General features: G+C 38.8%; 1 protein-coding gene across 7 annotated transcripts in view; it reads left to right on the plus strand.

Annotated features, from left to right (window-relative positions):
* The first annotated feature begins 3,798 nt into the window (after positions 1 to 3,798).
* The window catches only part of RYR2 (ryanodine receptor 2), a 428,642-nt gene continuing 405,670 nt past the window's right edge, over positions 3,799 to 26,770 (plus strand). For 4 of the 7 annotated variants that reach the window (XM_054819184.1, XM_054819179.1, XM_054819178.1 and 1 more), the window contains exons 1-2: positions 3,812 to 4,091; positions 17,439 to 17,495. In XM_054819184.1, the coding sequence (XP_054675159.1) occupies positions 4,044 to 4,091; positions 17,439 to 17,495 (105 nt within the window). In that variant the 5' untranslated portion in view covers positions 3,812 to 4,043. Of the gene's footprint in view, positions 4,092 to 17,438; positions 17,496 to 26,770 lie in introns of all 7 variants that reach the window. The other 3 variants (XM_054819181.1, XM_054819182.1, XM_054819177.1) reach the window with 2 other exon arrangements.

A 26,770-nucleotide genomic window follows, 5' to 3' on the forward strand; every position in this document is an offset into this window, starting at 1 on the left:
AGATTATTACTTTGAGTGTGTGCATACAAACATATCTATGCGTCTTCTCCTAACATCATAATCAGTTTCCTAATTTAGGTGACTAAATCTTATGAAATTAAAGTGCTAAAATTCTTACAATAGTGTCAATTTATGTTCGGTTCAGAATCTTGCTGGGGTACCTCAGAGGAGCACTGTCGCACTGGTGCTGTACTGCCTCTGCATCACACCAAGAAACCTGTTTTTGGTGAATATTGGTTAGGGCATATTATGGATCCTCACAGTGCTGCTGCCTTGATAAACTCGGGTTTGCCGGAGCAAGAAGCCCTTGCTATCCACAGACAAAATGCACTAAGTAAGGAATCTGTCATAGTGACAATTACGAATGTGCATGGAGATGGGCAGATTTCGAATGGGATTTTAAGAACAGAGCAAGAACAAGGCAACAAAAGGAACTTCAGCCTTGTCCCTAAGATGACGATCTTTGCTATGAAGTCCAGTTGTGTGATATTAAACAAGAGGAACGGTACACGGTAAGCAGCGGGTCACATAATATGGGAGAACTTCTGGACTGAAAATTTGAAAGGCTGCTGCTAGGTTGGTTGAAAAAGGAGCAGACATGCTACATCTCATAAGACAACTAGTTAGCTAACAAAACATAAATTAGAGCTGCAAGGGAACAATAATTTTCTTAGTAAAACTTTTTGTTAATCTTCAGAGGCTGTGTTAAAAACTCTAATTTCCCAAATCAGTATGGGATAATTTTGGCAGAATGCTGTTTTTTCTGCAAAAAGCACAGTAGTCAGTCGGTGATAAAAGTCTTCAGGCTTCTGGAAAACAGGGGGCGTAATCAGATGTATATGTAGATTGAAAATGAGCAAATAAGAGTGGGGAACACAAAGCTAACTGCTATGAGGTTGAGTGACATCTTGAACTTTGGGACTGTCAGTCCTGTAGCCAAGTGTGCTATTCTTCCATACCCACACAAAAAAAGGCAATTCCACTGAATTCCACCTCCAAATACCAGACATGGAGGATGTTCATTCCTTTAGTTTTCCCACTAGTTCATCTAAGCAATAATTCTGCAAACTTGACATAACTTTCTGTTTTGATAGAAGCTATTATGTTATTTCCACTTAAAAATAATCAGTTGGTTTTAAGTATTCAATGCAATTAAGCGTAACTACTGATTAAAACCTCACATCAGCCAAAGTGTATTCCTTTTTAAACACAACACCAGTCCAATATTCTGAACATTTTGAAAACGTTCCTGATCTTTTCACATGGATAGAGTAAGCCTGCATGTTTTGAGTGGAAAGGGGAGAGGCACATACACAGCAGCTGATTGGTGTGGGCAGGTGATGTAGAGGAAGTCAGAGCTATGTCCATGGGTCAGGAATTTACTTACCTTGTTCAGGGGGTTTTGTGCATGCGCTGATTTTCTCTTCTAAGTATATTTTATAACTGTATTTACTATGCATTTTGTACATGTGTGCATAGAAATTCTATGTGTATGGTGTATGTACATATGAATATTTGTCCTTGATGAATAGTTTAACAAGAAGCTGTGCTTCAAACTACATTTGATCTTTACCAGCCTGTTCAGAAAGTTTCCAGAATAATCTTTTATCTTTACTGCTTTTAATTTTCCTTCCTAAGCAAATTAAATCATGTAAACATGTGTGGGGTGTGTGTGTCTGCTACTGCATAGTATCTTTTGAACTAACTGGGAAATTCCAACAATTTAACAGAGGGCTAATAGTATCATACATGCTCCTAGCCATTTCATGAAGATGGATGCATGGGTAAAGAAGACACCACAGAGTATTATCTGCTGCCTGAAAAACTGCAGTGTACATTTCACTCATATTAGACATGAACAAATCTGCATGTTAGAGAAATATTACTGCCCTAGCATAGAGAAGCTTCAGCTGGAATTTGCATCTTGCTAAACACCAAGGAATCTAATTATGAGCTCCAAATCTATAGGAAACCAGGTATCATCAGTTCCACAGTTCTTGGAATGACTTTCATTACATCCTAATGTTGTACTGAAAACTGTACAAAATGTTTCAGCCACTGACGTTATGGTGGACTGTTTATAGTTTTTTTTTTCCTTTCTTTTCTTTATAATGTTGCTGCCTCACATGCAGCAATAAAAGCAGGTATCTAATGTACTACTCACCTTCAAAGCAGGATGGAAAGTATCCTGGATGTTCTTTGGCCCTGTAAACCCATGTGACCTGAGCTTTACATCCATATGAAATACATTTGCAAATTGCTGTGTTGGAACTGACTTGTTTTGTAAATGGGATGAAGTGTAATTATATTTGTTCAGTGCGCCTTCATGAAACCTAATTTTTTAAAGTTATCCAAACTCAGGACTTTTCCTCATAATAGGTGTCTGTTTCAAGAAATATCTCTCAATTTAAATAATTTGGAGGAAAGGATATTTAAGAGGTTTGAATATTGCAACAATATGAAAAAATCTCTTTCACTATTTTATCATACTTAGAAAAAAATATTTTCAGTCAGGAGTAAGTTTGAGAGGTAAAAATCTCTTTAAGTCAGTAGTAACTTAAAATTGAAAAAAAAGGAAATTATAAAGGAAATGCTTAAGCTGTCATAACTCTGGAGTTCATCTATAGAACCTTTGTATTAAATACTCATACATTATTTGCTCTAGAGACCTTATGGGTCTCAGCTGCTCTTGCAATTTCCAATCTGTCAGAAGAACAGGTTTTCTACTGCTGGAAGTAATGATAAAATCTTGGAAGAAGTGTTCAATGTTATTTTTTCACAATGTCCTTGAACAGTGTAAAGTTACAGCTTATGGATATGGCTTCTCAAGAAACAGTTACCACGCCTTCTGTTATGATAGCCATACACTCTGTTTACCAAACTAACTGCGATTTCATTATGGTTTGGTCCTTCAAAAGCCTTCTGCAGTCACACATCCCTCACCCATTTTACTCTGTCAATGATGCAACGATCTTTTACTATTTTTAAAATATTCTACTGTCTTCACCTCATGACCATTGCATCACATTAGCAGAGCCTCTCGGCTATGTATTTATTGCAGAGTGCTGTTGATGTTAGAAGTCCTGCAGCTCGTGTGGGTTGCCAAACCTCTTGCTGTTGGAGGCCTGGCTTCCTCACTGCTAGAGCTATGTGTCCTTCATAAGTACAGACTGCAGGCATGCTCACGAAAGATGACCTATTCCATGGCAACCCTCTGCTTTACCCCACAGTAGCTATCCTTCAAGTAAATTAAATCTTAAAGCCTTTCATTCACCCTGGATTAAGCTCACTCACATGATGCTTAGAGGCCAACACCCAGCAAAGCCACGTTGTCCCTTCCACCTCATCCCCCCAAAAGTACTGTCGGCTGGCAAAAAACTCGTGCAAAGCTGTTTAAATTCTCCTTCTCCGGAGGTATCTCAATGCAGGACATCACGCATAACTCCGGAGGGACAGACTTGCCCAGGCGGCCCACCCGGTAGCGCCCGAAGGAGCTGAGGCAGACCCAGGCCCCGGGCCGTGTGAGGGACGCGTGACACGGCCACCCCGCCTCGGGCCGGTGGGTCGGGCAGCAGCCTCCCGAGGAGAGCGAGCCCCTGAGGAGAGGGAGCCCCGGCGGCGGCGGGCGGACGAGCCGTCAGCCGCCTCTCCGCGGAGCAGCCAGTAAGGGGCGCTGGGCGGCGGGTTTGGTGTGCGGCGGGAGCGGGCTGCGGATCACCTGCAGCAGTGGGGGGGCCGAGGAGCTCCGCCTCCCCCTCCTCCCCCGGTTAATCGCATCCCCCTCCCCCTGTGGCAGGCACTGGCAGCGAGGCGGCTGGGCAGAGCTGTCAACCTGCTGCAGGCGCTCGGGCACCCACACCCCGCTCCCAGCAAGGGCCGGGCTGGGGCTGCCGGCTCCGCCGCCCTCGCACTTGCCCCAGCCCAGCACAACCGGTGCGGTGCGGCCGTGAGCCTCCTGCCGCCGCCTCCTCGCGGGGAGCGACCGCCGCCGCCCGCCCGGGCATCGGGAGCAGCGCCCGGGAGAAGGAGAGAGAGGGGGAGCAATGGCCGAGGGGGGCGAGGGCGAGGACGAGATCCAGTTCCTGCGAACTGTAAGCGCCGGGCTTGCCTCCCCCACCTCCGCGCTGGCGCGGGGCAGGGGGCCGGGGCCGTGCGGGCGAAGGGCTGCAGGGGGGCGACGCCCGGACCTTGCCCTGAGGAGAGCTGTGGGGCGGGGGGAGCCCAGACTCCGTGTGCAGGGGAGGGGGGGGGGCTCCTGCCCGTGCGTGGGTGGGAGACGGGAGGGGGCAGCGGGAGGCGGGTGCGCTCTGCCCCCGCCGCCCCGGGGGAGTCCTGTCAGGGAGGGCTCTGGAGCCCCAGCCGCTGTCCTCTCCGCCTGGCAGCGTGTGCCCCCCTTACCCGCGGGCGGAGGGGCGATATCGCCAGCAGAGCGAGCGCTTAGTTGCCGGGATAAGCGGGAGGAGGGGAGGCGGCGGTGCCTGCCCCGGGCGCGGCGGGGGGACCCCGGGCAGGGTGAGGTGCGGGCTGCCGGGCGGAGGGCGAGCGGCGCGGGCAGGGCGCCCCCGCCGCCTCCCCACAAGTACCTCCCTGCGCTGCCTTCCCACCCGCCGATGTGTTCGCGTACTGCAGATACTAACCGAGCAGCCCTCCCCAGCTTAAAAGCTGCAATCACACTCCTTTTGCAAAAATAGAATTGAAAAAAAAGATCACCTCTCCCACCCCACCCCCTCCCCACCAAGGTTCCCACTAACTTGCAGACGTTCTCCTCGCTGAGCGCCGACTAATACGGTTTTTTTTGGTGTGAGCATCATTTCTTTACTTCTGTTTTCTTCAGTCCAAAGCATGTTAAGGTGCTAGTGCATTTCTTCCCTCAGTTTAATTAATACATCGGGACTGCTGCATTGTATGCTTATGTGGATTATTTTTTCTTCTTTTACTTACCTTCTGGGCCATCTCCCAAGTGCTGTTTATATGCACAATCCTGGCAAGTTTTGCAGATGGGCATATTTGAATGGGGGTGTACGCAAACGCCGTCACAGTTTGAGGAAAAATTGCTGAGATGTTTGATAAGTAGAGCTAAGAACACTGAGACTGTAGGGTAAAGCTTAGCTTCCTCTTTATTTAGTACAGTCTGATTTAGAAAATGTTCGTCATTAATGTCTTGTAAGAAATTACATTTAAAGAAGGAGGGGAAAGCAAGCCACGTAATGCATGTGAAGCATATTCATAAGCTGTTTGCAGCATTGTAAATCCTGGATCTCAGTCATCTTATGTTTATTTCAATCAGAAACCATAAAATAATAGATATACATGCTATTATTTTTTCTTTTGTTTGTTTGAGCATTCTTAGAAAATCTGTTTTCCTGGGGAATACAGCTGTTATGCAACACTGGCACGAAGACTGTCAACTTTTTTTTCCTCTCCGTGTTATGTGACTTCTATTGTAGTGTTGTCTAACACCTAAAGACAAACCAGAAAATTACTTCCTTGAAAGATAATTTGTCATGTCAATTTATGAGAGTTTTATTAGTAGTACTTCTCACTGGTAAACATTTTTTGAAGACTTGGGCAATGACAGTCTTACTGCAGGTTTGAACGTTAAGCTTAGCTCATGGAAGGACTGTTATCTGAATACTTAATAGGGAAAGAGAAGCAGTGAGCATGCTAATACTGCTCTGCACATATACAGTAATGTTAAAGTACAGCACCTGACAGCAGCAGCACATTACGTAAAACAGTGATCCTGATAACGTGCGTCAGGCTTAATACAGATTTGGCAAACCCAGCCTTAGACAATACTTAAAAAATTTTCAGAATGTTGTACTTGTGGTAAAATGACCTTGAATATGGTAAACTGAGGCACGGGGGAGGCTTTTTGTGTAGTGAAGTAAAAAAGGCCTGAGAAATATCCTTTTCGTGTGAAGTTTTGAATCTCTAATCTGTAGTTGTATGTAGGTAGTGATTTTTTACTCCTCTTTTCCTTCCACTTTGTCAAAGTTATGAACATTACTTGGAAAAGTCAGTTGCTTAAGACGTATTCCTGATGTAGTGTTTCTTCCATCTATTCTTAGAAAGTTTGGATTAGTATTCTGTAAAGCTATTAGAAGTGTTTAACTTTCTGAATGGCATTGATAGAAATTGGATATTACCTGGTAATTGCTGCACTTTTTAGTAATTTATTTTCAAAACAGTAGTTAGGGACAGACAGATTCCTATATGGTTTGGTGGATAAAGTAGTACTTTTCAAACAACACCTTATGCAAGCAAAAAAGCTTTCTGTGCTTTGCATACATTAATGATGATGTCTGTGGGCCTACTACATGTAAACGGTACTCTTCATACTTTCTTCTTTTGATAGGACTTGATAAACTTTCTAAAATTGCAGGTTCTCTTTCTGATATCTCAAAATTACTGTAGCAACTTTAGAGTTTATCCTAGAATTTAAACACAACATATTATTTTTAATGTTTAAAGAGAAATATGAGATTTTATTCAATAAAAAATATCCTTTCTTTGCATTAAGCTACTGAACTGAATTTGAGTTTGCCATCTACATGTTGATTGGTAATTTCTTTTTCCTTTCCTCTTCACATAATCCTATTAGTCTAACGATTAGTCTTCTTTGTTTGCTGCTTTTATTTTATTCTTATTTTTTGATAAGGAGGCATCATACATTTCCTCCTACAAATTTGCTGTTAGGGTGGATTTCTGTTTCTTTTGGAAACAATTTGAGTTTGAGATGTTGCTTCTGAGAAGTGAATGTAACCCTTTAGTGCCCTGGACTTCTGGAAGCATCAGTCATTACGTTGTTTGAGATATCTTCGGACAGACTGGAATTCAGCCCCGTGCTGTTCAGTTCTCCTCAAGGAAAGCTTCTATAGTCCTATGAATTACGTGCTTCTCCATAGACAGGGGTCTCCCTCATTACTTTGCTGAATACTCCAGGTGGAGATGACCTTGTGTTATGTGTAGCCTTTTTTAGGCTTGGATGTACATTCTCCTGACTTTTTCCACTGAATGCACACAGGCTGTGTGAGAGGAGTGAAGAGGAGCAAGTATCCTGCTTTTGCTTTTATTAGTTGTGTGTATGAGGAGAACTTCTTCCCTGTAGAGGATTTTTTTTTTCTTTTAAGTATTTCAAAGGAGAAAGATGTGTACAAAATAAACTTTCATTGTTTAGTCTTTACGTTGAAGAATCTAAAACATTTATAGTTAATACAGAAATGACCTGGGGTTTTGTTTTGTGGTTTGTTGTTTTATTTAGGATGTGTAATTGACCAGAGTGAAAATAATTCAGAGTTCTAGGAGAGAACAGAAAATGAAATGTTTTTGCCTAAACGTATAGGCTCCTTCCATAACGCAAGCACGCAAGGACTGTTTTTTGTGGTGCAGAACCCCCATAAGGGAAGGCCTTTGTGTGGAATGGGTAGGTAAACTGATGAGAAGATAAAAAAAAAAAATGCAGTATTTCAACAAAATATCCCTTGAGTATCCCTTACATTGGTGAAAGGTGTCCTGAATTTTGGGACCAATATGTACCTAAGAGTGATGAGAAATGTGTAATTTAGCTGTTTGATCTTGGGATGTTCCTGATGCCAGTACCTATGGTTTTTTGGAGCTGTGGAGTTTCTTAAATTAGAGGCAGGTCTTCTTTTAGATGTTTATGTAGGAGACACCACCAGGACACACTAAAGTAAGGCTGACAGGGTTATGGTCTTTCTCACTGTCCTCAGAGACAGTGAAGACTACCATGCCTGTCAGAAATTAGAAGCATAATCAGTGTGAGCAGCACATTTTCCCCACGTCTCTTGTAGCTGTAGTCTCCTTTTCATCTCTTCCTTTTTTTTTAAGGATTGGAATGCTGATGCTCCACTGTGTGCTCTCTTCTAATGCTTTTTTCATTTGTTTAATTAGCAACTTGCAGTAAAATAGCATCTTTTGCCTGTGTGAACATATACTGTGCTACTGTGCTTTATTTTCTACATAAACTTAATTTTTCCAACTGTGACTGTCATAGAAAAGTGTAAGGGTACTTTCCAACACTGGAAAAGTACTTATAAATAATGTTTAACTTCACTTAATATTCATGTTTGACATGCAAAAGATTTTATTCGCTTAGTGCTGGGATTTAATACTTCAGACAATAAAAGAATGGAATTTATGGCAGAGAATTTGTCTTCATTCTGAAATGAAGACTGTAATGTGGTCACATTTCAAGAACAGGAATTCTGTGATTCCAGAGTCACTTCTGTTTCAGATATTCCTCGTTATGGCAGCATTTAAACAATGAATGTCACTTTAAATCTGACTAAAAATCGTATGCTTAGATGCCATCCTGAATTAAGATTCTCTGTAATTAGAGATCACTAAAGGAACCTGGAAAAACAAGATCTGAAGATTACTGTAAAATAAGTTACTGAACATGAGAAGAAGTTCTATGTGAATCTCTCAGTGAAACAGAATAGACAAAAATTCCCCCCCTTTTTTAAAAAAAAAAAAACCAAACCCCCTAAAAAACCAAACAAGACAAACCTTCAATGCTTTTCAAACACTGCTTATCTTTAAAGGGATTTATCAAAATATGTTAGGTTCTGGTAGCTGCAATCATCAAACATGGAAACAGCTGCCAGAATGCACTGAAGAAAATGCTCAAAAGCAATCTTGGATATTAGGAGCAATTTTAGAAGGAAAGAACACTGAAAAACACTTTGGCTAGCCTTTGTTTATTTTAAAACGTATTTCTTGTACCTGTCAGTGTGTGACTTCTGAAGATTCACCAGGGATTGGCACAAGAGACCACTGTTTAACAGCTCATGTGAGGGATGGCGTGGCTGAGATTGCAGCATTTGTACCTTCCTCTCTAAGGCACTGCACTGCAGTACAGATACTGAATATGATCTCAAAGTCTATTTTGGAATTGAGCTGGACAGGCTGTTTGTAGTGAACGGGTTTTAGCTAGGACACGTAGTCCATTTCTTATTTGGGAATGACGTGTGAACATTTTATATATAATTTTTTTAATTCCAAAATTGTTTGACAAACGTTTTATACTACCATTAAAATGATATTACTGGATAAAATCAGTTGTCTGGTCTGTGTACTATCTTGTCCAGTGTTCTACATCTGGAAGTTGTCTTTATCGGATGTGTGAGAAAGAGGCTGAGTAAGCTCTGTAGCAAATAGTTCAGGGAAGTTTCTTGCTATCCCTGTGAGTTGGTTGACTAATGTTCTGAGAGACGGAGAGCTGCTCTTCCTTTCTGAAGATGTTTTGATGTGTGGTGCTCTTTAGCATTGTGAAGGCCTGAGGAAAATCTATCGCAGGGACTTAAGCTGTGGACAGACTGTAATGAGAGAATTTCAGTTAATTTCTGACCCAAGATTTACCATGGTCTCAAGAGTTATGTCTGTCTTTGACTTCTCTATTTGAATGCTGTATTATTACAGGCATACTGTAAAGGTGGTTTTCCTCTTATATAGCTGTATAGAAAGTGCATGGGATGATTCTAACTCAAGAAAGTACATCAGTTTGTCTTGTGCAGGGATAGGGATGTGTTGAAGTATTTCTCTGAATCAAGGTAAAAGACTGGAAACTGACTGTGTGGGGAAATACTGACAGTGGGCTGCATCCAGGAAGTACATGAATTAAACTGAAAATATAAAGATTTTTTTTTTCTCCCTGATTTTTATACGTATGGATGCTTCATGTTAAAACTCTTGAGTTAGTTTTGGTTTTGTTTTCTTAATTACACTTAGGCTTTTGCTTAAATTTCCTGAATGAACTGAAAAAGTAGACTTGGCTTTATGTGGATGATGAAAAAGTCAGAAACTGCATATGTATTCCTATACTTCCTAATAAAACTTAAGTGATATAAATTTGTTTTTTTTTAGTGTCATGGTGCTAGTACATAAATAACTTTTGTTGAACTGTGAAATGAATGCATTTTATCAGGGTGAATTAAAGAATTTTAACTTTCTCTTACTGTGGTTGTTGCAATTTTAATTGTGATTTATGGAAGAAGTCAGCAATATATTTTCTATATCATGGCTATCTAAATCTTTTTTCTTAATTTGTGCACAAAAGAAGTAATAACTTCTTACTTATTAGCAAATACTTACTTGCAAATGCTATACAGAAGTCTCATAGAATGGAGCTCTGCTTAATTGTCATAAATATATACCACACATTTAATGCTATATATTAAGTGTTGATAAGAATGACCAAAATAAATAGATTAGTCAAATGAACAAAATATTTCTTTTAAAATAACTTTAAAAAAAAATTTGTTTTTTGCATATGTCAATTTTAATGGGTCTCATGGTCATCGCTGTGAAGTGCTGTTCAAAGTCTCAAGAGTGAAACTGATGCCTGTGAAGGCAGAACTATTGATTTCAGTGTAACCAGGGTTTGATATTGTGATTTAACCCTAGCTGGCAGCTAAGCACCAGGCAGCTGCTTGCTCATTCCATTCTCCTCCCCATCCCCTTGAGGGGGAAGAAAAAAAACCTCATGGGTTGAGATAAAGACAGTCTAATAGGATAACAAAGGAAGACAATAATAACAGTAACAACGGCAATAATATATAACAAATAAGTGATGCACAAATGCAATTGCTCACCACATGCAGAAGGAGGAAAAAAAAACCTGATGCCCAGTCTGTTTCCGAGCAGCGATCCCATCTCCTGGCTAGCTTCCCCAGCTATGTCCAGAGCCTGACGTTCTATGGCAGGGAATGTCCCTTTGGCCAGTCTGGGCCAGCTGTCCTGGCTGTGCTCTCCCAGCATCTTGTGCACCTGGCAGGGTGTGAGAACCTGAAAAGTCCTCCACTTAGTGTAGATGATATAACTACCTAGCAACAACTGAAACCATCAGTGTGTTATCAACATTATTCTCATCCACAGCACTCTACCGGCTACTAGAAAGAAAATTATCTCAGACGGAACCAGGACCCATATCCAGACTTTGTTTGCAGGCAGAATGGCTAGAAATGTGTGCATAATAGTAATTCCTGTGTAAATGCAGGTTTGTTTCTAAACAATTCAGTCTTCTCGTTGGGATTGCTCATAGCTGTGATGCTGTTGGGAGATTTTCTTTATGGCTTATGTGATGAATTCTTTAGTGCATCACTTCTGGGAAATTAAGCTCTATGAATTTCTGGAGATGGCTATCCCTTTCATGGTACTAATATACAATAAAACTACAGCAATTTTCTGTTTGTATTTTATATTGGTGAAGTATTTCTCTTGTATCCATCATCAATAAGAATTTTGCTATTGATTGCAAGTCAATGGTTCCTCAAAAGAATAAATTATCAAGACAAGTAATTCCTAAGGTTGCATGAGTAATGTTTTCCTGTTAACACCATTCTAGACTTCATCTCTGAACAAAAGTGGTCTCCTCTTTTGTGAGGAAGTTTCTGCATCTTTTAAGTGGGAACTTATTATTGACATATAAAACTACCAGAAGCTGAGTTCTGCCTTGATTGAGCTACTTGATTTGAATCATCTGCTAGACCATTGAGCGTAGGGGAATAGAGGCAGTAGCTAATGAAGTACATAATCTGAGCACCCTAATTTTTTTATATGTTGTCCAAATTCATGCATATGCATTATACAGATAGCTGTTTCATTTGGTCTAACTTTTCCTTTGTTGGTATGTACTTGCATTCATGATGTGAATTCTTGAAGTAACGCTAATGTTGTTATGAAGTAGGAGGAAGAGGGTATGGTTTTCCTGAAAAGAAGCAGTAAAAGACCTCCGAACAAACTAGTAAAATGACTGGAAAATTAAAAGCCAGGGCAGACTTTTAGTCCTAGTGTGTTGCCAGTGCTATTTCTTATTTAGGTTAAAAAGCTTTAATAGATGCTTTTATAAAATGTGGCAAATAAAATTATAAAAACTTAAGAGCAATGCATTTTCTTTTAATGAAAGCTGAAATGTGAATGCTGTTACTTTGTCCTTCAGACAGCTTGAAAACACCGATTTCAAACCTTAACTGTGGTCAGGTGGAAGTGAGAACAGAGTATCTTAATTATTGACACAGTTATACCCTGGAATTTCTCCCAACAGCAAAGTAAGAATAGCCTGGCATAATTTTTTGTCTCTAGTCTGTGTTCTGCTAAAGACCTGTGCTATGTTTTGCAAGTGAATGGCACTTGAGCCGTGTCTCGCTGTGTTGTCTGTGCTGCTCTGGGAATGGAAGGCCTCTTGAAGAGGCTGCCTGTTGCCTGATGCATCTCGGTAAAATGAGAAAAGGCATAAAGGAACTAGTTTAGGTAACAGTTTAAGCCTTTTAAAGGCAACCACAGCGATGCGGAGCTTACTGCAATATTCTGTGGTATTTCTTTGTTTTCGCTCTAACAGATAGAGCAACTTAAGGGCAGCCGCTGCCTGCAACATCATCTCAGAAAAGGTCACCCCAATTTCCTAACAAAGACTAGCAGGAACTCCCAAGTGCTTTTACTGCAGTGTAGTTTTATGCTGTGCTCCCTTACTAATAAGCGTGAGATTCATTAACTAATTGTGTATTCACGTATGAAAGAACTCTTGCTTTTCTTTGTAATTTTTTTACATAATAATGGTAGTGTAACTAACTTGTCAGGTGGAGGGTTTAAACTCTTCAAATATGTTGCTACTTCTAGAGCCCAGTGATACCTTACTCAGCTATAGATTTGAAGAGATGTATGTTTGAGACATGTACTGTAATTTAGTAGCAGCTTTGTTTAGCTTCTCAGAAGCTTAATAAAAACAAACTAGTATCTATGTGCCTTCTGTTTGGAAAGTGAAAGATATGACAGGTAAGGTGTCATAACATGAGCTGTATGAACTTATTTGACATTTGCAATTTCTGTTTAAATGTAATGCTATAATGGTCAGTTTTACAGTAATATCAATGTGTTTATAGAAGCACTCCCACTAGCAGCTACGTTAAATTTTAAATAAAAAGATGGGCTCACTCTTTCAGTGTTGTGGCATACTTTGATGTTTATCATAGTCAGGAATGACTTCCTTATAATTACCATGTACTTGAAGAAAGCTGGAAATATAATGGGTTACCTAGTAATGGAGTAGACTTCCCAGAGGGACTTTGGCAAAAGTTGACAAGATATCATTCCGTAAGATGCATGGATCAGTTAACTTTTAACATGCAAGACATTTTAGTGCAGGACCGGTTTTTTATTTTGTTTGGTTTGGTTTTGTTCATATTCTGAACATCACAGAGAAGGAGTAACAAGATCATTACATTTTTGTGAGGCAGCTTCCCAGAGGATTTCAGAATAATTAGTGCTGTATAACAACATACTTCTATTACCTGATTGTTTTTTACTCGACTGTGGGAAATAATATCTGATGGGTATTAGCTGGCAGAGCCAAATGCTGAACACTGGCAGGTCCTGTCTGTCTACCTCTGTGAAAACTTCTCTGGAATCCTGCTGTGAAAACTGAGTGCACTGAATTTGAAGAATGTCCCTGCTTAAATCTTTTTTTTCAAAGGAATGATGGAAGGAAGGAACACAAAATTTGCATTGGCTGTCTGTGAGTTTTCCTGAGGATTGCCAGAAAGTGGAGTTGTATTAGTGGAGTCAAGCCAGAAATGACTGCCTCTTACAGCTATATTTCTTCCTTCCAAACCAGGCAAAGCTGAAAAAAAAGACTGCCCGGACTTTGTGTGGGATGCATTCTTTGGTTTCATAGAAAGGGGAAAGAGGAAAGTATCTTCCTTTGCTAAAGATGCCAGATAATTTCCCATGGTGTATGAGCATCTTCCATTCCTGTGAGGGCCAGGTAGAACTCCTTATATAGGAATTTAGGTGGAGGAATGAAAGGAATTTGAAGAGAGTTCAAAGTAAGCCTAGGTAATTGGATAGATCTGCTTCAGACTCAGTAAACTACTGGATAGATTAATTCATTCACTGATAACTGATTCTCATTGTACATCAGGAATGTAGCCATGCTGATAAACATTCGAAAATCACCCATGGTGAGTTTATTTTCTAGCTGCAAAGTGGAATAATTGAATTAGAGCTAGCAGAGGCATGCTAAGCACAAGCTAGATGATTAAACCTCTCTGTACGGACACGTGACCTTCATCCTGAAGCAGTCTTTGATAAAGGATTTGGTTCCAATTGGGACAGCAGCCACCTAAATACCTATTCAGATGGATAAGAATCCTTTAGCCCTACAGTGGTCATGAGAAGGCTGTGTGGCTCTAACACTGAGGTTTAGACTGAAAATAAGTATCAATCGTGGCTTCATATTTTTGACTATTTTCTGCACATTTATGAATTAGATTTTGCAATACTAATGCATAGACAGTTATGTGCATTTGTGCAGTCTTGTGAGTACCAGGGAGGTGGAATGCATATCTCCTTTTCCATGCAACAGAAAAGTACATAAATAATTAAAAAAAATCACAATATGTGGTAGAGGGAAATACTCAGTAAGAATGAAATGGAGATGGAGAGGACCTTTCTTCTGGTGCTACAGGTAATTTAATAGCCCTTCATTGCTTAAGAGTTGGATTAATCTTCTTTTAAAAGCTTGTATTAAATAAATATGGGGTTTTGGGTTTTTTCTGCCCCAATTGACATTTATGGAAAACAAAGACTTGTCTCTTGATTTGACATGTACTTACCAGTCCAGCAGAAGGAACCGCAGTATTGCATTCATGCAGACATTAAGTGATTAATTCGTGAGAACTATCATAACAAGTCTGGCTGAAGAGATCTAACTCTTCTAATGAAGGAACTGATAGAGATCAAAGTCTGTGCAAATAACACCATATGAATTTTCAGGGCCAAAAATGTTAGATAACATTGATGAAGTGTGATTTTTTTTTTTTTTTAAATTTATTTTTTTTTAGGCAAAGAATCCACGAGGCAGTACCATCACAGATCTAAACATGATGCTGGAGTAGTAAGGATAACATGGATAAGAGCTGTATGTATTGATGCATACATAAGAAATCTGCCTAATTTCTTGTAGTCTTGGAATTGTGTAGCAAGTCCTTTAGAAAAGCTTGTGAGCACAAAAGCACTAGTCTAGTATTTAGTAGTTGCAGGAGGGTGGTAGCTACATAGGTAAATCCAGAAAACTCAAATGCTGTAGATGTTCCATCACTGTTGACAGAGTTTCTCCAGGGTAAGCTTGTGAATTAACGGTTCACATACTAAGGTGTTTTTTAGTAGATCTTAGCATGATAGTCTGACTGCTTGGTCAGGTATGTCAGCCATTATTTACTCTTTAATCACTTTTAATATATCTAATGTAGCGAATATGCATTTTAAAAGTTACTACTTTTGATAGTGGTATTTTGATGGAAGAAGAATTTTAAAGCTTACAAAAAGAAAGAATTGCAAAACAACTCATCAGTAAAGGCCTGATCTCCATTTTGAGCTGACCAGGGTTCTTGTAGAAACGTCCTGTAAATTTTGTTTTGATATGAGAAGGTTCCTGAAATCCTGCAGAAGAAATGCTGTTGCACTTTGGATAGTTTCAGAATATTACTTGCAATGTTATGCCTCCGAGTCCATTTCTGAAACCTGTTAGCAGTATCTCATACAAGAAGAGTACTGTATCTGCTCTGCACGCTATCTGCTGATTCATTTGAAGTTGCTTTTCTTTGCACTTTCAACCTTCAAGTTCAAAACTTTTTGTTTAATCTCTGTCACTTTTCCTTTTTAGTCTCACAGCCACTGGGATCGCAGTTTTTTGGGACTGGGTTTGATTGCTGTTTCTGATTTCAAGTTTGACTCAGCTTCAGCCTAAGTCTGTGGCAGAACTTGCTCTTGTCTTTAATTATGAATTTAAGCACTTATTCAAATTGGTAGAAGGATATTTTCCTGAAGGGGACTCTTAAATTTGGAATGTCTTTCTTTTTATTTTTTTAATTTCTCTGATCATCTGACAAAGGGCAACATCAAGTTTTTTTCTTTTTTCCTCTCTCAGAACAAAAAAAAAGTGTATTAAAAATGTCACACCAAGTTCACTAACTGGGAGGTAGGTTATCATAAGAACTTGAGTAACACGTGTTTCTCCGCATAGTTTGTACTGATGTATGATTTGTCTGCATTTTCTTTCTCTTTTTCTTTTGCCTGCTTGACCTCTGGAAAGCTTCTGTTGCTCATTGAGCTGAAGGACTCCAAAATCCTTGATTTCAAATGAACAGAATTTCTCTAGAAAGGGAGAGGGGTGGAATGTGAGAGGGAGGGATGCCAAATCTCATAGGTGAGCTTTGTCATCCTCTTGAGATCTTGTTGCCTGGCTTTTCTCCAAAATAAAATAGATACTTTTGCATAGAAAGTGTAATATAACTCTGAGTTTAGACACGAAAAGAAACACTTTCATTTTCCCTGGAGTGGAAAGAGAAAAATGAGCAATTAGGTAGTGAGAGAGAGATTTTCACATTCCTAAGGGTGAATGGAGGTATCTTTTCCTAGGTGAAATGTGTGCCTTAATTCAATAAAAACTGTATACCTGCATTTTTAAATATTTACACCTATTTATTGACTACAGCCAACTGAGAATGTTTAGCTTTTCCTTCTTTTTTCCGATTTAGGAATTTTCATACCTGTTTGAATCTACTGCAAATTAAAGTAAGGTGATTTAAAGGTATAGCAAGCTGCAATGTTGATATATTTTATTGATAATGTTACAGGCATCACTTTATTCTGATTATGTCAGAAATAATCACAGACTCATAGAATGGTAGGGGTTGGAAGGGACCTCTGGCGATATTGCTCTCTTTTATTTTGAGGTTTCTAGTTGAAATCTAGTTTATAATTTATGTCAGCTGCAATTACAGCTGAAGTCTCTGAATTTCTTCTTTCCTTATTCTGTGAAGCAGAATTAGACACTTTCTGCTTTGTCCCCATTTTTTTTTCCTGCTTTCTGTTCTACAGTTTATTTTTTACTTGATAGCTGCAAAGTTAAAAGAGCATCAGTGATAATATTCTGCCTTTCCAAACAAATTTGTTTCGGGGGTTGCCCGTCAGGCTTGGTAAATCACCTCTCTGCAGAAAGTCCTGTGCCTGGCTTAAGGAATTGTTTACTCTGGCCCTTTGCACAGAGGTACGTTCTGCTGACGCTGAGAAAACCTCTAGGTGAGAGTTACCGTATCAGTTTTCTGAAGCTGTAATCCTGTAAAGTAATCCAATTAATATAGCGTATGAGAAATGCTCAACCTTCAGAACTTGATGGGGGGAGATTTGTTTCCATGCATGGCATTTGCATTTCTGTTTACATAGGAGGGCCTTGCTGCACTTTTTGATCTACTAACAGAATAAACTAATATGGGTTAGAATGCACACTCAATGAAGGAATGAGTTTAAGTAGTGAATTGTGTGGGAGCATTGAATGCTAACAAAATTACTTCTTTATGTACCTATGTGACTTCCTGTTGATGAGTGAGGTTTTTTATGATGATTTATGTCTGTTACAGAATTACAGTTTGACAATTGGAACCACATCTAGAGCTTGGGAAGCGCACTTTGTTGTAGTAAGTTCTTATTCAAAAGTTACGGTTTTCTATTAGTAGTTGTACCCTGGTAATTTGTTTTATTGGGAGGGGCAGATAAATGAGGAGTTCCGTGGGTGAAATGGGTTTGTAGCCTTATTGTATACCTTTAAACAGAGTAATCAGCTGAAGAAAATCCTTATATTCCTTTCAAAATTTCTAGCTGGATCTAATTTTCCCTGCCTGAGGAATAAATTGTTTAAATGAAAGAAATAGAATAGAAAAGGCAGGTTGGTATAACAGGTTGTTAAGGGTTATTTTACTAGCAAAAGGCTAGAAGAAAACATTTATGGTAATTTTTTTTTTTTTTTTTTTTTGACCAGAAGCCTAAAAACAAATCCTGTATTACAAAGGCTGCTTCAAGTAAAAACCTGGCTCTCTTACCTTTTGCTTAAATTATATTGCAATCCAGATGTAAATTAACTGATCTTAGTATAATATTTAGCAGAATGATCTACTCTGCATCCGTTAAACATTTTGGGAATCGATTTGCTGGCGATGTATGTTTTTTATAAGTCTGATTCTGTTCTCACTCGCGTTAATGTCAGACCTCCTCTAGGAAGATTTTAACCAGAGCTGAATCCTACACTAATAGCATTGTGCGCCATTGCATATAACGGCCTAAATGTGTCGAATGCATATCCTTTTCTGTCTGCCATTTTAAGCACAATTAATATATCTTGCTTATCCACCAAAAGTGTGTGACCTGGCTTTTACACAATTAGTTTAAAATGTGTACGCATTGCTAACTGTCCTTCAAAATATTTACATCTGATTATTGGTAAACTGTTCCAGCTTTGTCACACAGATGTACTGTCTTGTCTAATTTGGCAAAGGTAATAATCTATCACATGTTCCTCTTTTCTGAGAAGAAAGCTAGATCTTTCTTTTTCTACAAGTCTCCTTGAAGTCTTTGTTAAGAAGCTAAATGTCATTCTTGCAGAATAACATTTGTAATTTGTTTGCTGTGTCCAGCATAAATTCTATTATGTCAACCATGGAACTCATTCAGATCTAATTTGGATTTGAGATTACGTATGCTGTTTAATTTGCTCAAGAAGTCATGTATGCTGTGGGGGAGTACTGCTTTTTAGGTGTTTGATACATCCAAACCACTTATTTTTGCTATTTATTTCTTTTACTCTTTTAGCGTCATATTTTTCTTTATATCTTTTTTTAAAAAAAAACACCCTTTTTTTTTCATGGTTTATGTTACAAGATTGGAGATCTATCTGGTCTTGAAACTTTTAGGTGAGTACAATTGCTTTTGTTTAGCTATTGAAGAAAGTTTCAATTAAACTTCAAGGTAAGAAACTATCTTGTCACAAGGTTTCTGAAACATCTTAAACTCTCCTGTGATTTTTATTTGGTGTCTGCAAGCCTAAGTAAAGCCTATTTTAGGAATATCAGCACTTCATGGAACTGAGCTCTCACTGTGCAGTGTTGCTCTTTCAGACTCCTGTATTGACTATGGCAATGATGAAACTGAAAATTATGCACACTTTCAGGTTCATCGTAGAGAGCAGGTAAATAGTAAAATAGGTTTGCTAGTTTTTGGAGTTTAGCAGAACAATTTACCTTGCACTTGGAATGCAGCAGAATATACAATGAGAAAATATATAGGCATAGGAATATTTAGGTCTTTACCTTCTACTCACATTTTCCTAGTCTGCCTAATCTGGCACTTACAACTCCTGCCCTACAGTAAAACTAAAAGGCTTAAATGGAAAGATCTTCAACCAGTTTTTGGTTACACGAGATTTGCATGACAGTATCTGATAACAGTGCTTTTCCACCTTATTTCCTGCTGAAATAGTCTGCAAGTTTCTCTCCATACTTACTGAATTTTCCATACATAGAACCAAACCTTCTGTGCACCCTTGCATATGTTTTATTCTACAGTTGTCATTGTTTTCCAGTTGTCTTGTCCAGAGACTTCTCTATTATCGAAAATGAATCATTTCAAATGATGGCACGGTCTCATAACTATGTTTACTTAAAATGTTGTATAGCACTTTCTTTTTTCCCTTAAACACAGGAGTTAATTTGGATCAGAGTGAAGAAAGAAAATCACAGATATTGATTGATACTTGCTTGAAAATATACATTATTTCCTTTTCTCTCTATTTTTCTTGTTGCTGATTCATGGTTGTTCTTGACCTGGTAGAGATTTATGGGGCGGGGTTTTTTTTTTTTTGGTGTGTCTAAACTAGCTCATATCTAGAATTGAAACAAATTTTCAAACTTTAAATTCTTTCCAAAACACATCTCTCTCTCCTTATGAAGAGCTGGAGGGGTAAGCCCTAAACGGTAGTCTTTTGTCTTGAAGAAGATGATGTTGAGTTAAATGGAAAAACATATGAATAACTTCTTACCCTCTTTTAAAACTGACTACTGGTATACATGGTTTTGTTCTCTTGGTCCTACTCTTGCTGAAGTACAGGTTAATATATTTCTTGATTTGGATTTAGTATTCTTTTAAAGTGGAATATATTTTCATATTAAAGATTTTATACCTTAAAGAGATAGAGCCTTGTAAAAATCTTAAACTCATTGTAGTTTTATGATTTTAAAAAAATATAGATTATCACACTTTTTTCTTTGGCTACAGATAAAGAATTATTTTGAAATATTTTAACATTGTAATATTTATTATGGGGAGATGGAAACTGCTTTTATGTATTACTTAATGCTTTCTGTTTTCTAAGATTCTTGTGAGGTTTTGATTTTTTTTTTTCAGTCAACCTTTGCTTTTTTTGATTCAGGCAAGCAGGAGCCATACCTTTTCTTTGTCCTGTGAAATTCTGTTTGGTTTCCTTTTTTTTTTTTTTTCTCAGGTGGAAAGCAAGCTCCAGTCTGTAATTTGTGTTCCTCAGTAAGGACCTACAGTATAGCAAAATCATAAATAAATACATTTTTTAAGAGTGGACATGTGTTGCTGAAAGCTGTAGTAATGTTTGGGTCAGAGAATAGAAAAGAATTTGGTTGGACTTGGATACATCTGATCTGGAAGGTAGTCCAAAACACCTATTTCTTTCACTCCTTATGAGGTGAGGAAAACCATGTTGCTGAAGAGATTTCCATCGCTCCACTCAATCTTGCAAGATAGAAAACAGATCAGAATCAGGCTGCCCAGGTTTGGTGCTGACTTCCAGGAGAAATTAATTCCCCATTGACTTTTCATTGCCCTAGCTTCAAATTTCTCAGCAGCAAGAGAAAACTGTTCTGGAATGGATTGTTTTTCTCCCATCAAACCCTTTGGTCTATGGAAGGCAGTTCTCTCATTGTACCTGACAATTTTTTGGCAGGTTCAGCTGGAAACATGAACATTTTACTTCAGTGCTGCCAGAAGACTCTGAGTTCATGCCTCCTGGTGACCAGGGACTATTTCTTTCATTGGATGTGCAAGAGAATTCAAATGAGAAGTGCGGTCAGTTGGCAACCTTAGAATTCACTGCGTTTTGGTTGTGTAACTTATGTTATTTCAATAGTGTTCTTTTAATATCCTAGCTGGAGATGATAGCTAGCTCTCTTAGCTGTTGTTTGCATGTTATATTTTCAGATTCAGTCATTTGTGCCAAGGACTGGATTTTTACATGCTGTGTGTTCAGACGGTATTTAACAAGTAGTAGCGGCAAACAGAATACAAAAACCAGCGCATCGCAATTAGCCCAGTGCTGCAGAACATTAGTTATTGCTGAGAAGAAGTCTTTGTAGCTGAAATGTGCACAAAGTCCATCATGATCTTTTGAACTTCTGGGATGTGTCAACCGAAACTATTGTAATTGATGCACCAGAACGTGATGTTCATGAACTGACTCTGGAGCTTGAGAGAAGCTGCTGTTATGATATTTGGAGACGATCGAGGGGGCAAAGGGAGTATTATTAAAGATTAGCTGACAGAAGTATTGTTCCCACCTGATTAGTCAACATGACATCCATGAAGCTGTAGTACAGCTTGCAATGTGGAACCCTCCTCTCCAGTATCATTTTAAACTGAAGACTTTTCTTATGGAGAAGGATTGTATTTAGATTGTGTGGGGATTTTTTTGTTTGTTTTGGGAGTTTGGGGTTCTTTGGTTTGTTTTTTCTAGCAGCATGTTAGGCTACTAACATTGCTTAAGGGAACTATCAAACCATTGAGTCTCTTGAAAGGTTTTCATGAACTCTTTTTTTTAAATTATTTTTAAAAATTTCTTTCTTTTTCTCCCCCCCCCCCCCTCTTTCCTTTTTTATTTTCTTTTTTTCCATTATTCAGACTTTGGGCATTAGAAATTCTGTTGCATTGTTCTGGTACACTTCAGTGCATTAGCTGCACAGCTCAGCTGGCATGGTTTTGTTGGCAAACCAGGCTAAACAGAGGAGGTGAATCATTCTAGTATTGATTTTTCTCTCTGGTTTAGTTTTTTCTTTGGATTAGGTGGAGGGAAATCTAATGGGAGGGCTTCCAAGATAGTGGACACCAGGCAATTGTGAAAAATTAAGTGCCACTTTGTTTAGCTAAACAGAGGTTGTAAAGATCAAGCATAGAACAAGTATTATGGATTCAGGCTACTTGTTGCATAAGGTATTTGGGATCTTTGAAATATTTAATCAGTTTAATCTTTGATTAACTCTTGCCTCTCTAACCTAACATTCGGTTAAGAATCTCTGTAGAAAGCAACTCCATGAGTATTGGTGATCATGAGTGAAGATAACGAGGGTCGTATCACAAAATATGTTTTTATTACTAGGGAGGGAGTGTTGTCTAGTTGACAGCACATTGGCTAAGGAGATGTGGCTTCTGATTTCTAGAAGTTCATCCTCTGAAGAGGAAGCTTAAGTACAATGTTGTTGGAAAATAAAACAACCTTCAGATCCCTCTTTAGGTATAAAAAGACCTCAGCTAAACTGAAGACACGTAATCACTGTATCTTCTACTTCTGCTGCTAAAACTGGACTTGTTAAAATGTGAATCAGTGTGTGTATTCATACTCAGATTTCCATCTATAAGTTGAAGATGAAGTTGTATTCCTCTTGCTGTAAATTGCCTGGAGACTGATGGATCAAAAATGTAAAGTCCAAATTAATTATAACCATCGTTGTTTTCCTGCTGATTTTGGCTACTCCTGGGCACTGAGCAGGTGTTTTAATTGAACCAGGGTTTTCTTGGTGATTAATGCAGTCTGAATAGTTAAAATTATTATTAATGCAACACTTGGCACATTTTTGGATTTCTCACAGAATCATTGAGATTGGAAGGGACCTCATCTAGTCCATCTAGCATTTGAACATCTCCACAGATGCAGAGTCCACAACATCTCAGGGCAATTTATTCCAGTGTTTGTCCACCTAGAGAGGAAAAAATAGTGATTTCTTGAGTTCAGCCTGTCTCACCTCAGGGTTTGTCAATAGTTTTAGAACCTATATTGGTCCAGGCAAGACAGCATGAGCCGTCTGTGACAGTATGAACTGAACTATATACCATGACTGCAGGATTTTTCCATAATGAATAAAAGTACCCTTTTAGAAGAACTTCATGAAGAAAATTTGTTCACATTCAGTTTAAAATGATCAGTGATTAGAGTACTCTTGCAGGATCTGAATTCAAATTCAGTCAGTCAAAGTCTCCCTTACTGCATCTCTGGACATTGGACAGTGAATTACCAGACCTTTTGACACATGCTTTTTTTATTTCCAGAAACAACATGAGAAAGAAATACAAAAATTTATTTCTCATTAAGAAGCTACCTTCAAACCTCTTTGGGAATTCTAGTGTTAAAGGACACTTTTTTCTTTTTTTTTTTTTTTTTTTGTCTCTTCTAGTTTGGTTGTGCTCATTCTTCATAGAGAATGTAAAGCTGTAATACGCTTTTTTAAATTTAAAGAAAATATTTGGAGTCTTTAGATAGTTGCACAGAAATATTACATCACTTTGTATTTGCAAAGCTGAACTTTCTTCCACTCTGTGAATGATGTAAGTCCAGCTCATGAGCTGTCACAGTCTGACTTTTAACCTGCAGGCAGGAAAGTTCAGCAGTTTGTTCTCTAAACCAAAGCAAATTTCCCACTCAATTCTATCATCAGTGTTTCCTGATAAAGGATGGGGTCCCTAAACTGTCAGACAAGTTCTAACAAATCTGGCTGTATTTGGCACTGTTTCAGTGCTAGACATGATACTAAGACATTAACATCTTGATAAGATGTTTTAATGTTTCTTATGTGGTGCTGCCTTGGTGACAGCAACTAAGTGATAGTGATGTGATGTGCTAGTGTAGATAACCTGTCTGTGGTTTAACCCAAATTTTACTTAGTTTTGCTCAAAGTGTAGTGTCTGCACTCACTTAAGATGGCACAAGTTGCCTGTGATTTCTCCATGTTCCGTAATGGGAGCTCTTAAAAAGTCATGTTAGAGATGGTTACATGGTAAAGACTCGTATTTTCTCTGTAGCAATAGGTGCTGCAGTATTTAAGTGACTGACGCAAAGAAACTGTTGATGACTAGTGCTGGCAGAAAACACTGATTTTGATTTGAGGTCTGTCTTGCCAAAAGAGCTCTGGCTTTGTTGGACTCTTGAGTTGTGTGGGTGTGTGTATACGAGTATGGATGAAAGTACATGAATGTTTTTTTCTGAGCATTTTCCCGTGTTTAATGTCAATAGGAATCTATTGGAATAATTTAAACTGTTGTCAGAGGCTCCAGTCTGCAGTGAAGGATCTGCCCTGTGCACAGCCTGGTACTCCTTGTCACCCTTTAGCTTGATAAGAGATAATATATACATATGGAAAATACAATTCTCCATGTAACACTTGTATTTTAATTCTGAAACACTTTTATTTACCTCTTTTACTTCCTTAACTTATAGGTTTGAAATAGCATAACGTGCCTTTGGTCAGTAATGGAAATATAGCTGAAGGAAACAGACTACAAAGGGCTACAAAGATAATCAGGGGACTGGAGCATGTCTCTTGTGAGGAAAGGCTGAGAGAGCTGGGTCTGTTTAGTCTGGAGAAGTCTGAGAGGGGATCTCATCAACGCTTATAAATATCTGAAGGTGTCAAGAGGATGGGGCCACACTCTTCTCTATGGTGCCCAGTGACAGGACAAGGGGCAATGGGCACAAATTGGAACACAGGAAGTTCCATCTCAATATGAGGAAAAACTTCTTCACTTTGAGGGTGACCGAGCACTGGAACAGGCTGTGCCCAGAGAGGTTGTGGAGTCTCCTTCTCTGGAGATATTCAAACCCTCCTGGATGAAATCCTGTGCAACTGGCTCTAGGTGATCCTGATTTAACAGGGGGTTGGGCTAGATGATCTCTAGATCTCCTACCATTCTGTAATTCTCTGTGATTCTGTGAAATAAGTTTTGGGATAGAATTTGAAGAAAGAGAACCAATTACTATGTCTTTACTGAAGAACTGTGTAAGATATTCTAGGTAGGTCTGAGGAGAGGGGAAGAAAGGATATCTTTGCTAGTGAGAAAAAAACCTGAGGAGCTACAATGTGTATTCAGTTATCAGAGGAAAAATCACAGCTGTTGGATACAAGAGGAAACAGGGGACAAAATTAATTATTATTATTGATTGTGTTACACAGTGCCCAGAGGGCTCAGCTGAGGCGAGGGTGCCACTATGCTTCTGTACAAAAGCACAGTGAGTCACAGTTCCTGCCTGAAAGAGCATGGCTCCACGTAGGTAAGATGGAGAAACACTGAGATGAGATGAAGGGACAGGGAAACGAAGTAGTGTGCCCAGGGACACAGAGGATGGCTTGGGGTCCATTCTGGGCTCCTCTGGACTCATCACGGCTTAGGATGTAGAGACTTGGAGAGCTATGACATTGAAGATGAGGACATATAATATGGACATTATGTGGGAGGATACTGGAAGTGAGTGCATAGATTCAAGGCCTAATGGACAGAAGACTAGACAAAAAAAGGTGACTTTATTTGGAACTTATTTGGTGGTCGTTATCAGAAATATTTGTAATACTGCTAATAATAGCATAGTTGGAAAAAACATTGCAGTTACTGAATTGGAAGTTATAAATTATGTTGCCTGGTTGATTTGAAATAGTACCTGGTCTGTACTGGTGATATTTAATTTAAAGTAGTATACGTTATGGTTCCCCTGTCTGGCATATCAGAATAAAAAGACTGAGGAAGAAGTTCTTTCTGGGAAGCCATTCTTAAAGGAGAAAATGGCAAGGGTGGGGGGATGGGGCACAATTATCTTGAGCAGTTGTATAGCCAAGTAACAACTATAAAACATATATCCTGGAGACTTCAGAGTGTTGAATCTTCTTTTACTGAGTGGTGTGGGAGCATACACATCCTCACACAAAACAGTATTTGAGTAGAATGTTTTGTTAAAAGTGAGCACAAACAGCAACTAATTTGTCCATGGAACTGTCCCAAATTTCAAGTGTTAGTGAATAAACTGTAAGTGTGCTCCAGCCATATACTGCAACACCTGAAGGGAAGTTTGGCATCTGTATAATCTTTATGCATGTATGTGCCATACATTATTTGTTTTGATACCAAATGGTTCTCATTGTCAATTAGAAGAAGGAAGCTAGGCTAATAAGGTGTGTGTGGGTTGTTTTGGGTTTTTTTTGTTTGGTTGGTTTTTTCCCCCTGTCTGCTCTGATTAAGGTATTGGTTGGCCTAAGTTAGAATTTCCTGAAGGGCCTAAAAAGAAGTGGAATTACAATTGAATAAATATAGGAATTCGCAGAGAATGGTTCCAAGGAGATACAAGTTGACTTTGGAGGTAATTTTTAACTCTTATATAAGTTTGTTTCTTCTGTGCACCTACAAAATGTGTTTTCTTTCATGTACATTGATTTGTTTTGTCATTCTGTGTTGCATATGTACTAATATTATAGGTGGTCAGTGAGGCTTTTGTTTGTGCTTAAAAGTGGGCTTTTTTAAAATGTTATTTCTTTGCAGCTGTGTTATGTAAATACAAGATACCTTCTGGATGAGGAGTCAAAGCATACTGCAATTTGCTATGTCAGAATATGACCATCGTTAGTCATGAAGATGTGTGCAATGAGAAGGAAAAGTCCTTAATGCTAGCATAATTTGCACTCTTAATTTGCACTCTAGAATTCTAAATTGTAGTTAGCTATTGGATTCCCTCTCTGAACTTCAGTATATTATCATTATTGTAGGAAATTTTGGATTAAATATTTTGAGTGAGGGTAATTCATTCTTAGAAACTGTTTATTCTCTTAGAATCTGTTCATTCTGTTAGAAATGTCTATTCTGTGGA

Source organism: Grus americana, chromosome 3 (genome assembly GCF_028858705.1).
Source record: "Grus americana isolate bGruAme1 chromosome 3, bGruAme1.mat, whole genome shotgun sequence".
NCBI lineage: Eukaryota > Metazoa > Chordata > Aves > Gruiformes > Gruidae > Grus > Grus americana.